Below are 15,383 nucleotides of genomic sequence, written 5' to 3' on the forward strand. Positions count from 1 at the left end.
ATACAATATATGATCACAAACATTGAGTGGCTACATACTGTACAAAAAATAAAACACATCATCTGACATAGAAAAGGCTCAAGGTGTCCATACACGTAAGGCTACTTTCACATTAGCGTTTTCAATTCCGCTATTAAGATCAGTCATAGGCTCTCAATAGCGGAAGAAAACGCTATTCATTGTCAATGTGGACAAAACTGAAAGAAACGGAATGCACCAAAATGTATTCCGTTCCGTTTGGTTGCGCTCCCATGGCGAACAGAATAACGCTGCAAGCAGCGTTTTTCTGTCCACAATGTGGTGCGGAGCAAAACGGATCCATTCTGACGCACAATGTAAGTCAACGGGGACGGATCAGTTTTCTCTGACACAATAGAAAACGGATCCGTCCCCCATTGACTTTCAATGGTGTTCATGACGGATCTGTCATGGCTATAGAAGACATAATACAACCGGATCCGTTCATGACAGATGCATGCGGTTGTATTATGGTAACGGAAGCGTTTTTGCAGGTCCATGACTGATCCGCAAAAAATGCTAATGTGAAAGTAGCCTAGAACAAAAGTTGTCTGAAATGGACAATTTTACCCATTTTGACCGACCACTGTATGAAAATTTAATGTGAACGATTATTCTCGATGGTCAAAAAAACAGCCACAGTGTCCATTTTTCTACCATTTTTGTATCCATTTTATGGGTATTTGTCCGTTTTTAATGGTCGTTTTGCAATCATTTTACATGGCCGTTAAAAATGGATTGATTTTTTAGTAAATAAAATACCAACTGCTGCAGTATAATGTCCCTGATAGTGGTCCCTAGCTGTAATAAGGTAACACATAGTGGTCCTGTTTTGCCGTTTTTAACAGACTTTATTTTTCATGTCGCATTAATGTAGCCGAAAATTCCAGCTCGAAAATTTGGTGTCTGGCATGTTCAACTGAATTTGGCCGATCATTTGCCATTTGTACAAACTCCATGATCGTGCAATTTACTTTGCTGGTGGGATCGTTCTTAGGCCTCTTTCAGACGGGCGTTGCGGGAAAAGGTGCGGGTGCGTTGCAGGAACATGCCAGATTTTTCCGCGCGAGTGCAAAACATTGTAATGCGTTTTGCACTCGCGTGAGAAAGATCGCGCATGTTTGGTACCAAACCCGAACTTGTTCAAAGAAGTTCGGGCTTGGGATCGGTGTTCTGTAGATTGTACTATTTTCCCTTATAACATGGTTATAAGGGAAAATAATAGCATTCTGAATACAGACTGCATAGTAAAATAGCGCTGGAGGGGTTAAAAAATAAAAATAAAAAATTTAACTCACCTTAATCAACTTGATTGCGGAGCCGGCATCTCTTCTGACTTCTTTCTTTGCTGTGTGCAACAACAGGACCTGTGGTGACGTCACTCCGGTCATCACTTGGTCCATCACCATGGTAAAAGATCATGTGATGGATCATGTGATGACCGGAGTGACGTCAACACAGGTCCTGTTGCTGCACACAGCAAAGAAAGAAGTCAGAAGAGATGCCGGCTCCGCGATCAAGTGGATTAAGGTGAGTTAAATTATTATTATTATTTTTAACCCCTCCAGCCCTATTGTACGATACATTCTGTATTCAGAATGCTATTATTTCCCCTTATAACCATGTTATAAGGGAAAATAATAATGATCGGGTCTCCATCCCGATCGTCTCCTAGCAACTGTGTGTGAAAATCGCACCGTATCCGCACTTGCTTGCGATTTTCACGCAACCCCATTTATTTCTATGGGGCCTGCGTTACGTGAAAAAAGCACAAAATAGAGCATGCTGTGATTTTCACGCAACGCACAAGTGATGCGTGAAAATCACCGCTCATGTGAACAGCCCCATAGAAATGAATGGGTCGGTATTCAGTGCGGGTGCAATGCGTTCAACTCACGCATCGCATCCGCGCGGAATACTCGCCCGTGTGAAAGGGGCCTTATAAATGTCCATGGTATGGTTGATACCTCTGATGTGTGTCGTCGGCTTTATAGCTGGTATCTAGAGGTCTAGTCCTGTGTCCAGGTTATTTTTGCCTCAGCCGTAGTCTTTTCACTGGATACAGGTTTACTAATTTCAGTTAAGGTTATCTGGGGAGGACAAAAAGGCACATTTAGACCTCAAAATGGCTCCAGTAATAAATGTGCAGAACCTCACAATAGGCTACTTAAAAACTGTTGTTATTATGCAGTGCTAATTAGTGTTGAGCAGTGATGGCCAGTTCGCACTGTTCGCCAGCGAACACATGCGGGCTGCCATCTTGACTCACCTGTCCGGCGATGCACAGGTAAGCCCTTACCTGTGCCTGTGCCGCGAGCCGGTCTGAAATCAAATGCGGTTACCGGGAGCAGCCAGTTCCGAGAACAGCCCGATGAAGGCCCCCGGCGGCTGTTCTCGGAACTGCCTGCTCCCGGTGACCGCATTTAATTTCAGACCGGCTGCCGGCACAGGCACATCGCCGGATGGGTGAGTCAAGATGGCAGCACGCATGTGTTCGCTGCAGAACAATGCGAACTGGCCATCACTGGTGTTGAGCGTGAATATTCGAATAGCAAATTTTTATCGTGAATATCGCCACTTCGAGAATTCGTAAATATTTAGACTATAGTGCTATGTATTTGTTATATCGAATATTCTGCATTTTATTCCATCTGAACACATGATTCCTCTCTGCTTCTTGCTTGTGGGCCAGTGAGAAGGAAACAATGTCAAGTTCACAACAATACTTGGTGCACCAATCAGTAATCTGTAGTCAGACCTGCTAAAATGTGAAGTTGCACGTAGTGCGAAAAAATATTCTAATCACTGCCAATTAGCGCAATCGCGAATATATTGGAGCACTTGGCTCTATCTGCATATAAAGCTATTGTAATGTTCTGCCGTGCCAACCATGTTCTCCAGTCTCAGTAAACTTCTAGCAGCTTGGAAAATGTAGCCAAAGTGACCCACGCCTGCATTTCACATTACGAATTTGCATTGCGCAATTTTTACATTGCCGATTTTTCGCATTCAATAAAATATTCTCAAAATCTCGATTTAGCGAATATATGACGAATATTCTACAAAATATTTGTGAAATATTGCGAATTCGAATATAGCCCCTGCCGCTCATCACTAGCGCTAATTAATGTGTTAATACCTTGTAATGTACAAGCATATCACTGTATGGATTACTCAGCATTAATGATTCGGACCCTGTAGGAGATTAGGAGTTGGATTTAGTTCCGCCCCTAGCTCAGGGATCACTGTGCTAGTGGCGGAAGTGAGAGATAGCTACATTTGCTCACTCCTTAGAGGACTAGCCCTGAACTCCAAAGAATCACTGTCTCTGTGAAATTCATAGAGAGAAAACCATCTCTTCCTCACAGCACACCAGGAAGAGAGAAAGAAAAGAACTAGAAGGTCCAGAATCGGCATGGCTGAGCATTGGAGTCAGCCAGCAAGGTATTTGCTGTTTACGGTTGAGAGACTTTACTGCAGTGAGAGGGACACCTTTCACTCTTTGACACCGTCTGGCCCACTGTATCTTATCCCTGTACCCCTCACCTGGGAATTACAGCACCATTGCAAGAATAATTTTGCCAGCCTTGGATTCTGCAGAGAGATACTTTGGTGAGATAAAAAAGAGTACTACAATCCCCATCCTCTATACATTGCTATCTGGGAACATAGTTGTTTGGAACTGTGTTTTGATACAGTTGGATGTACTACAACTTCCATTCTGCACTTCAGTAAAGAGAGACTTATCTATTTTCTATTCTATTTGCAACTGGCCTGGTTACTGACTACACCGGTCTAGCTCCTACATCTTCTGCCTTGTACCCGTACAACACTCATAACATCAAGGGTATCCCAACTACCTCCAACATCATGATGTGCCTTGAGGGAAGAAAGGGTGCGCCCCCCCTGTCACTGTCCTGGCCCTAGGAAGCATCGGTGTGAGGATTGTCACTGTGAAAAATTATTGTAGCTAGGGTCACAACCACTCCCATCCTCCACTCTGCTCCGTCAAGGCTTGCGACAAATGTACGGGTGGACACTTACTGATTTAGTGACATTGTTAGGGGTGGAGTCATCCATTGACAGCTTGCCAGGTTTCCTAGCCTTGCAGGACAGTTTTTTGTACTCCTGTCTCACCTGTAAAGCAGAAAGTAAAAATCGCAACAGATGCATAATCTTAAGTCTCCGACAAATCTTCTCAACCTTCTTGTGTTATATGTATTCTGAATCATGTTTATTCTAGCAGAGGTATAAATGTTGACTACAGGAACCTGATCCAAAACTCTCCAGAAGAAAAATACAGAAAAACATGTAGATCACCTATGTAAGCTGTATATACCGTATATGTGATTTGCAGAGGCTACACAGAGAATGCAACACATCAGATGGCCAAAGATCGCAGCGTAGTGCTGCAGCATTTAAAAACATGAAGGTGAATAGACTCATGTTACGAAAGTTGCTGCGACGCCAGACAGGAACACTGAGGATCACAAGAAATCCAGCGGGTTAAGATCACCCGGGTCGCAGCAAATTGCCGGGCTCATAAAACAAGACCCTATTAATTTTCACTAGTTGCAGTGGTGGAGCAATACACTTCGATCTTTGGCCATGTGATATGTGACATGGTCAACGTCACTGGTGATCCTTTGCCTTTAAGAGAAGTTGGTTTGGTGATCAGCTGATCACAGTGGGTCTGGCTTTTTTCACCCCAGCAATCAGCTGTTATAACAGGAATGAATGGAGATTCATGTAAGGCATGGTCACATCTGGTCCAACAGAGCTTCTGTGGTACATGAAAGGAGTTCCCAAGGAGGACCCCTCCCTTCTATCACATCCATATGTCCTAACAATACAACACAAATGTTTCATTTTAAGGCATTTCCTACCACAAACATCGATGGCATACTGATATAGCGGACTGGTGTCTTATTGGTGGAGTTCAACCTCTAGGATCCATGCCTAGAACATGGTATCTCAAACTTTCTATAGTGGAATCCCAACAGCCAGAACATGGGTGAGTCTCACAAGTTGGGTGGAGAAGGTACTAATTTTGAAATGTCCAATCTGTTGTGGATTTCTTCTGGATCTGTCACCGTGACAGTTTCTGCCACATTTTTTTGATGTGTAATGGACTACTGCTAAGAGACAAACTTTATGTAGCAGAAGAAGCAAACAGTATATGATCACTTCTGTCAAAACTGCCTGTCCAACTGCACATCATCAAAAACTGGAGGAAGTTCAACTATTCATGCCTACCTTGATGAATTAACTGGGCCACCATGGACCTTCATTGATAGAGTGCAGTTCTTAACCAGCTGCATTATAGCTGAATGGGTTACTATGCTGTAGTAGCCAGACTGCTGTTATAGGTGATGCTGTAGAAGGCTAATGATCTTTCACATCAGCATTAAGATCACTGGCAGGCATTGAGGTAACATCCTGCTATGCCTGAACCACAGAACAGCCTGACAGTCCTATTGACTATAATGGAGTCCAGCAGAGATAAGGCGATGTGCCGGGATGCTGTTATAGGGGGCGCTCCAGACTACACAACTAGACTGCTGTTATAGGGGGTGCTCCAGACTACACAACCAGACTGGTGTTATAGGGGGCGCTCCGGACTACACAACCAGACTGGTGTTATAGGGGGTGCTCCAGACTACACAACCAGACTGCTGTTATAGGGGGCGCTCCAGACTACACAACCAGACTGCTGTTATAGGGGGTGCTCCAGACTACACAACCAGACTGCTGTTATAGGGCGTGCTCCAGACTACACAACCAGACTGCTGTTATAGGGGGTGCTCCAGACTAGACAACCAGACTGCTGTTATAGGGGGCGCTCCAGACTATACAACCAGACTGGTGTTATAGGGGGCGCTCTGGACTACACAACCAGACTGCTGTTATAGGGGGTGCTCCAGACTACACAACCAGACTGGTGTTATAAGGGGCGCTCCAGACTACACAACCAGACTGGTGTTATAGGGGGTGCTCCAGACTACACAACCAGACTTCTGTTATAGGGGGTGCTCCAGACTACACAACCAGACTGCTGTTATAGGGGGCGCTCCAGACTACACAACCAGACTGCTGTTCTAGGGGGCGCTCCAGACTACACAACCAGACTGCTGTTATAGGGGGCGCTCCAGACTACACAACCAGAATGGTGTTTTAGGGGGCGCTCCAGACTACACAACCAGACTGCTGTTATAGGGGGCGCTCAAGACTACACAATTAGACTGCTGTTAGAGGGGGAGCTCCAGACTATACAACCAGACTGCTGTTATAGGGGGTGCTCCAGACTACACAACCAGACTGCTGTTATAGGGGGCGCTCCAGATTACACAACCAGACTGCTGTTATAGGGGGTGCTCCAGACTACACAACCAGACTGCTGTTATAGGGGGCGCTCCAGACTATACAACCAGACTGGTGTTATAGTGGGTGCTCCAGACTACACAACCAGACTGCTGTTATAGGGGGCGCTCTAGACTACACAACCAGACTGCTGTTATAGGGGGTGCTCCAGACTACACAACCAGACTGCTGTTATAGGGGGCGCTCCAGACTATACAACCAGACTGATGTTATAGGGGGTGCTCCAGACCACACAACCAGACTGCTGTTATAGGGGGCGCTCCAGACTACACAACCAGACTGCTGTTATAGGGGGCGCTCCAGACTACACAACCAGACTGCTGTTATAGGGGGCGCTCCAGACTATACAACCAGACTGGTGTTATAGGGGGTGCTCCAGACTACACAACCAGACTGCTGTTATAGGGGGCGCTCCAGACTACACAACCAGACTGCTGTTATAGGGGGTGCTCCAGACTACACAACCAGACTGCTGTTATAGGGGGCGCTCCAGACTATACAACCAGACTGGTGTTATAGGGGGTGCTCCAGACTACACAACCAGACTGCTGTTATAGGGGGTGCTCCAGACTACACAACCAGACTGCTGTTATAGGGGGCGCTCCAGACTATACAACCAGACTGGTGTTATAGTGGGTGCTCCAGACTACACAACCAGACTGCTGTTATAGGGGGCGCTCCAGACTACACAACCAAACTGCTGTTATAGGGGGTGCTCCAGACTACACAACCAGAGTGCTGTTATAGGGGGCGCTCCAGACTACACAACCAGACTGGTGTTATAGGGGGAGCTCCAGAATACACAACCAGACTGGTGTTATAGGGGGCGCTCCAGACTACACAACCAGACTGGTGTTATAGGGGGAGCTCCAGAATACACAACCAGACTGCTGTTATAGGGGGCGCTCCAGACTACACAATTCTGCTGTTAGAGGGGGAGCTCCAGACTATACAACTAGACTGCTATTATGGGTGGCACTCCAGACTACACAACTAGACTGCTGTTATAAGGGGCACTCCAGACTACACAAACAGACTGTTGTTATTCAGGTGGTGAGATCGGGCACATTACACAGTCAGTGTTCTGCTATGCTATTTTGCCTAAGACCACATGTTGTGGGACACATGCTATGGTTTAGCAGTTGTTCATTACATATCATTATTAAGATATACCTTTACAAAAAATGATTACCTGATAGTTGAACACACAATGTACAAGAAAGATGTAGACGCCCTGTAGACTGTTACATATGGTGAATATATAAGAGATGACCAAGGAACCATTTATAAATTGGAAGAATCCAAAACCCCAAGTACAGCCAAGAATAAAGAATTGAGCCAAGGCTTTGAACGTCAGTGACCTGAAGAGGAAAGAAAAGGGAAATGAGAATGTCCATCATTTATAATAGAAGTTCACATTACAGTTGTTATGGTCTATTTTCTCCTGTTACTTATGATTTATCATCCTTTTTGATATTCACCGTCGTGCACTAGCCTCCTCACTGTCTGTTTACTCACCTACTGTTTTTCAGGGTGGACACATTTGTGTTGATGGTGGCAAGCCTCCTCCTGAGGAGTATGAATGTGAAGACCAAGAGTGCAGTGTTCATCTATAAAGAATGGGAATGACATGGAAGAGAAGGTAGAAAGTTTAGGAAATAAACGTAGCGGACAAAAACCTATGCACAGTGTGAAGGTATTAATCATGCAAACCAAATGTACTCTGTATAATATGTAATCACATTCAGATCTGTGATCAAAATGTTGATCACTGAAACTTAGTTCTACAGTTGTCCTAATAATTTGCCAGTGGGCTGGACACGCTGCCGTTCCTGCACACGTCACAGTGAAGCCGTCAATTGGTCACATGTAGATAGCAAGTCACAGTACCAGAAGTGGCAAAAACAGTAGATGTGGCGCTGGAATTTGGAATTTGTTTTACAAGGTGTTCACCCCACTGGCCAATTTTTATCGGTCTTCAAAGTCAAGCCGCTGCACAATACCATTACAGAAAGTTCCCAGCATATCTGGAGTCTTCCAGGTGTTGTTTTTATGTCAGTTAGTGTCAGAACATTCACATGACCCCATTTTCGTCAGCCTCAGATGTTTTTCATTTTTATGGGGGCGCAAAAATGCAGGCAGCACACAGATATCATCAGACAGCACATGGATGTCATCCGTTTGCTGTCCGCATCCATGCGACCATTCTGTAAACTATAGAACATGTCCTGTTCTTGTCCATTTTGTGGACAAAAATAGGCAGTTCCATAATAAGGACCAATATAGAAGGAAAAAAGAAAGAGAGGAGGCAGCGCCTTGTGTGTAGAACCTTACAGCACAGTATATAAGCACAGAAGCTACTGATTATGCTTACCAGAAAGGGTTGTGAAAGGTCACAACACCTCCGAATCGCTTATCTGGATGCTTATCCGTCCAGTTTGCGGGAGAAGAGAAGACTGCGTCTGCTGCCCCTGGTCTGTATCCCTTGCCGTGGTTGCGGTTGTCAGGATAAATTGTATGCAGAGAGGTGAAGAAAAATTCAGACCATTCTCGGTGGCGCTGGTGCAGTAAGGACTCGATGCTCAGAAGGTACCAATAAAGGTAATCTTTTTATTAAAGTAGGTCTACGCGTTTCGGGGGCAAAACATCCCCCTTCCTCAGGACAATAAAACGTATTACATGTAATAAGTTTTATTGTCCTGAGGAAGGGGGATGTTTTGCCCCCGAAACGCGTAGACCTACTTTAATAAAAAGATTACCTTTATTGGTACCTTCTGAGCATCGAGTCCCTACTGCACCAGCGCCACCGAGAATGGTCTGAATTTTTCTTCACCTCTCTGCATAATAAGGACCAAGGAATACGGGGTATGGCTGGTATGCGATTTTTACAGATCCGAGGTTTGTGGACCATAAAACATATACACTGGTGTGAATGTAGCCTAAACAGGTAAACAAAATGTTGGTAGCCTCCTCTTAGGATACAGCCCCATGTAGCAGCTACCATGTGTTTGAAATGTGGCCGTGGAGCACAGAAAAGCACACAGACTTACAAAACTGTGAGACCATTATTAATCACCAATTAGCTGTCAATCTTTAAAGGCTATGTACACCTTTGGGGGCAATTTATTTTATTATTATTATTATTATTATTGCATTGTGCTCATTTTGAGCTAAAATCATTTTTTCAATGGGTTTTATAAAAAATATGAAGTCCTTTTTTCTGTACATAGCTGAAATTCTCTAGTAGCAGCCTTTTCTCTCATTTACGTCAGGCGGGGAGCTGACAGGCTCCTTATCTCTGCTCTTTGACACTCATTATAGCTAAGCTCTTATCTTACTGATAAGAATGTGACTTAAATAAGTGCTTATGACTTCTTAGTAGTTTAGAGATAAGGTTTATTAGAGGCAGGATATGAAAGTATGAGTCAGACAGTTAGAAAAACAGTTAACCCTTTTTGACAGAATGGCTCAATAATTTTAATAAAGGCCAATGGAAAATATTATTTTTAGTCAAAAATTAGTAAAATGCAAGCATAAACAAAAAATGCTTCCAAAAGTATACATAGCCTTTAAACAGGCAGTTTTGAAGAAGGCATAGACTTGCATGTTTGCAGGGTTTTCTGCTGTATTGTTGGTCTTGCCGAGTCCACAACGTTGGGGTCGTACCCATAGAGGCAGTATCAAAGCTTGTGTTATACATTTGCTGATGTCAACAAGATTTAGCAGAACTCTACCCTGCATGAGGACAACTGATGGCTACGTCTAGTGTAACAAGGATCATTGGATTATTTGCCTGGTGATTTGATCTTGGACCTATATGGAACCAGCAGTGTCTAGCTGAGTATCTCTATCTTCCTCTGCCAATAATACTGAACCACTGGATTTTTTTCTAGTAGCAGTTTACGCTTATAGTTTATTGGAGCTCCATGCAAGGAGAACAAAGCTCCCATAAAACCCGTAGTAATTAAAGCTGTGTAATAAGCTCTTTACACAGATTAGCACTCTAAAGCCTTTATATTGTTGGAGATACGCTTTAAAGCTTTTACAATATCTTCAGTATGTCTTCCTGTAATTCAGCCCTGTGCAATCTAGAGTATATACTGTAAATAAACCTCTCAAGAGTGCAAGTAGGATTACAGAAGCAATTGCTTGGGGAGTATATGTCAGCAGTACAAACTGATTCTATGTAGTAACCACCAACCAAGTTCTAGAAGACAAGATGTGTTTCCATGGCCCTATTAAAGACCTCCAGATCTGCCATGTTTGCAGTCTTACTAGGTTCTAGTATGCTGCATGTCACTGTTATGCCTCATGCACAAGACTGTATGTATTTTGCGGTCCGCAAAAAACGGATCTGCAAAAAATAAGGAACAGCTGTCCCCTAATAGAACAGTCCTATCCTTGTTTAATGCGGACAATAATAGGACATGTTCTATTTTTTTGCGGATTGGAAATACAGACATACGGAAATGGAATGCACGTGGAGTACCGCATGGTTCCGTATACAGTCGGTAAAAAAAGCGGAACGGACACAGAATTAAAATATGTTTGTGTGCATGAGGCCTTACACTGACAGACATTCAGTTTCTCTACACAAATAATGCCGTAAGTGCAGTAGCCCAGTGGGGCGCTGCAAATGTTAGCAATTATTGCCAAGTCAATTAATCTACAATTTCTAGTGAGATTTTGTGATTTGTGGATAAAAATATTTGTTTTACCTATGTTATGTAAACCCAGTGGTAAGTGTGCAGGCACCTAAGAGGTTAAACTCTTATTTACTTATTAGGTTGCTAGGTTGATGGACCAAGGTTCACCCCCTAGTTAGAGAGTCTACAGTTTGAGGAAGAGGAAAGATGTGTGTGAGAAAGCTCTGCATGCAAGGCCTAAAGTTCCAGAGAACTGCTGTCTCTGAGACTTTAGCTGCTAAAGAACAACTTCCACATCAAAGTACTCCAGAGAAAAGCAGAACAGACATCTTGAGAAGGTCTAGAACCTACAAGGCCATGCGAGATAACATCAGTGAGGTACAGATTGTTTATGGCATGCAACTTCTCTACTGTGAGAGGCAAATCTAGATCAGACACCAACCAACCTGGGATCCAGGCTGACCACCCAAATCTTAATTTGCATCCCTCAGTTTGGGAACTGCAGAAGGAGAGTTACCAAGTCCAGCATAGTGCGCCTATGATTATCTGGAAAGACTGTAGAAAGAGAGAGTGAGTTAAAGTTTACCTGTCCTGGCTCTAGCGGCTCGATCCTAACCCTCAGCAAGGCCGTGTCAAGAGACGTGCTTCTGAGCCATGCCCCCGGGTGATGTAACCACATCCTTAGTAACCAGATGGAATGCTCTGTTTCTCCCCGCAGCCAGTGTGCACTGGGGGAGATTAGCAGTGGGCTGATTGACAGCTCAGCTGCTCTATTACTGTGTAGCTTGTGTTTCCGACCAATAAAGCTATCAGGTTCTGATCCAGGGCTCGGCGCTCAATTTAAATGCCCTCCTGGCCATACATCAGTACCAGTGATAATCTTTGGGCTCACTAGCTTGGTTCTTTGATTGCAGTTCCTGATCGCTATTTGATATCTTGTGTTTCTGACCTCGGCTTGCCTCTTTGACCTTCCTTTGTCTCTCATTTATGGTATCTTCTACTTTTCTATTTTCTAGGCATTCCCGACTATATGAACTCTTGTCAAATACAACTGCCACAAGTATCAGTAGGGAAATAATGACGACCAGTAAGTAGTATTATGAGAACATGGCATAAGTAATTGCAGGCAGTATACGATCCTTTATATGTACCCCAAAATGGTGCCATTAAGAGCAACACAATCCCTAGCAACAAACCCTCATATACATACAGTATAGTGACTGAAAAATAAAAAAGTTATGACTCTTGGAATATGGCAATAGAAAAGACTGCTTGAAGGTAATCTGTCAGCAGGAATTCACTGTTAGAACTGGCACAATGCCCTGTAGGGCTAGCTCAAGCTGAATGTAATGATACCTTTCACTTAGTGATCCATTGCTTCATTCTTAAGAAATGAGCAAATGAGCAGTTAAGTGCACTAAGGGTGGGCCCAAGCGACTCTGTGCACTTTTGCTCCTCCTGTTTTCTCTGCCATCAGTTCCATCTCCTTCAGGTTCCTGCATAGTCATTTTGCCTGGTCCTGCCACACAAGAAAGAGAGAGGAGCTGATAGCGGAAGCAGGAGGACCAAGGATGCACAGAGTGGCTTGAGCCATGCAAGTTCCTCTTTTTATGCAGCCTTCGCCCCATTTTCCTAAAGGTGGCATGGCAAGGGTTGGAAAGGGGCATGGCCAGCAGCCGAGAAAAAATTTATCTTCATTTACACCAGTTTTCTGGTGCAAAAGAAGCCAGAAATCTAAGGCAGATTTCTATTTAGGCGCATGGACTTTCAGAGCATGCGATCATTTTTTATAAGGCGAGTGCCTCATCATAAATTAGGAGCATCCTCCGGCAGCACAGAGGATATCAAGACCAGCGCAGAAAGTGCCTGTCTTGATAAATCTCTCTCATTGTGCCTGGTTTATAAGTGAATTTCCTGGTGACAGACTCCCTTTTAGACCCCAAATAGGTTGGTTACTAAGGAGTTAAAGGGAACCTGTCACCGGGATTTTGTGTATAGAGCTGATGACATGGGTTGCTAGATGGCCGCTAGCACATCCACAATACCCAGTCCCCATAGCTCTGTGTGCTTTCATTGTGTAAAAAAAACGATTTTATACATATGCAAATTACCCTGAGATGTGTCCTGTCCCTGACTCATCTCACACACAGGACTCATCTCAGGTTAATTTGCATATGTATCAAATCGTTTTTTTTTACACAATAAAAGCACACAGGGCTATGGGGACCCATGTCCTCAGCTCTATACACAAAATCCTGGTGACAGGTTCCCTTTAAAGCAACTCTAGACCAAAAGGACTATGGTAGGAATACAATAACTAATCGCTAGTTCACACTTTATAAAATTGTATGATGTAATACATAAAGGTAGTTGGGAAAGTAAATCTTAAGGGTTTATTAGACACCCCTATCATGCAGGCGAATTCCGGGAGGCAAGTGTTCCTCCCCGGCAATCACCGGCAGCCTAACGGAGGAGACCACTGCTATTACACGCAGCAATCTCCTCCGCAGCATGGAGAGTAGTGATCGTTATGGCATGTCCCCATGCTGGACAGTGGTTTGCCGGCGGCAGTACAATCTGCCACTGGCAGATTCTGATCTTTCAGCATGCTGAAAGATCTGGATTGCCCGATGAACGAGCGTTTCCTCTTTCATTGGGCGATCAGCGGTTCTATGATTGCTAATGTTGGGGATCAGAGAGATATATTTCAAGGACAGCACCAATGTCCCAAGTCTTCGGAAGCGTCACGGTCACCAGCAGTAAGACTCCTTCCCGCTGTCAATAATAGACATAAGAACACAGATGAAAAATGACCAGCGTCTTCCTTTATGTAAGATTTATTTCCAAGCAACACAGCAGACAGGCAACGTTTCGGCTTCACACAAGCCTTTCTCAAGCCATATTAAAATCCACAAATTGTGAACATATATACTGTACTTCCCACAAGGGGTTGTGCCAAATTTTCCTCCAATAAGCGTTTAATATAGATTTATACCTCATCATATATATCATCATGCAGTGTTAACCCATGTAATAAATCACCAAATTATTCAACCCCCAATGCTGTAAAGGGTTTTAGGGAATTTAGTGTACATTTGTAATTGTGTTCAGGATGAAATCTTACAAGGACTTTTTAAAGAACCAAATGCAAATAAAATGACATCAATTGTTTTTGTAATACAGTATTAAATGTTTTTTTTTGTGATTTCTTCATTGACACAATTATTCAACCCCTTAAAGACTACCACTTTTAAGAACAGAGGTTCATTCAAGTGTTTTCGATCAGGTATTGAAAACACCTGTGGATGTCAAGGAGCAGCAATCAAGCATAATAAGCACCAATTAGGCAGAATTAAAAGGACTGTGATACTCAGCTCCTTCTAGACATTTACTGGTGTGTTTACAAACATGGTGAAGTCAAGAGAATGGTCCAGGAAGACAAGAGAAGAGGTGATTTCTCTTCACAGGAAGGGCAATGGCTATAAGAAGATTGCAAAGATGTTAAACATACCAAGAGACACCATAGGAAGCATCATTCGCAAATTCAAGGCAAAGGGCACTGTTGAAACGCTATCTGGTCGTGGCAGAAAGAAGATGCTGACTTCGACTGCTGTGCGCTACCTGAAGCGCAAAGTGGAGAAAAGTCCCTGTGTGACTGCTGAGGAACTGAAAAAAGATTTGTCAGATGTGGGTACTGAAGTTTCAGCTCAGACAATAAGGCGCACACTGCGTAATGAAGGCCTCCATGCCGGAACTCCCAGGCGCATCCCCTTGCTGTCTCCAAAGAATAAGAAGAGTCGACTGCAGTATGCCAAAAGTCATGTGGACAAACCACAAAAGTGTTCTGTGGACTGATGAAACAAAGTTAGAACAGTTTGGGCCCATGGATCAATGCTATGTTTGGAGGAGGAAGAACAAGGCCTATGAAGAAAAGAACACCTTGCCTACTGTGAAGCATGGCGGGGGGTCAATCATGCTTTGGGGCTGTTTTGCTTCTACAAGTACAGGGAAGCTTCAGCGTGTGCAAGGTACCATGAATTCTCTTCAGTACCAGGAGATATTGGATGAAAATGTGATGCAGTCCGTCACAAACCTGAGGCTTGGGAGACGTTGGACCTTTCATCAGGACAATGATCCCAAGCATACCTCAAAGTCCACTAGTGCATGGTTGCAGATTAAAGGCTTGAACATTTTGAAGTAGCCATCGCAGTCACCAGACTTAAATCCGATTGAGAACCTCTGGTGGGACTTAAAGAAAGCAGTTGCAGCGCGCAAGCCTAAGAATGTGACTGAACTGGAGGCTTTTGCCCATGAAGAATGGGCGAAGATACCCGTAGA

General features: G+C 43.9%; 1 protein-coding gene across 1 annotated transcript in view; it reads right to left on the minus strand.

The window, feature by feature from the left end:
- Positions 1-467: 467 nt before the first annotated feature.
- Positions 468-15,383, minus strand: part of LOC120986221 (adhesion G protein-coupled receptor E3-like) — a 205,694-nt gene continuing 190,778 nt past the window's right edge. Inside the window, exons 18-22 of the mRNA XM_040414660.1 lie at positions 7,918-8,009; positions 7,592-7,760; positions 4,063-4,155; positions 1,957-2,108; positions 468-1,010 (exon numbers count right to left, since the gene is read on the minus strand). Coding sequence (XP_040270594.1) covers positions 2,028-2,108; positions 4,063-4,155; positions 7,592-7,760; positions 7,918-8,009 — 435 coding nt within the window. The 3' untranslated portion in view covers positions 468-1,010; positions 1,957-2,027. The remainder of the gene's footprint in view (positions 1,011-1,956; positions 2,109-4,062; positions 4,156-7,591; positions 7,761-7,917; positions 8,010-15,383) is intronic.

This window comes from Bufo bufo, chromosome 1 (genome assembly GCF_905171765.1).
Source record: "Bufo bufo chromosome 1, aBufBuf1.1, whole genome shotgun sequence".
Classification (NCBI taxonomy): Eukaryota; Metazoa; Chordata; class Amphibia; order Anura; family Bufonidae; genus Bufo; species Bufo bufo.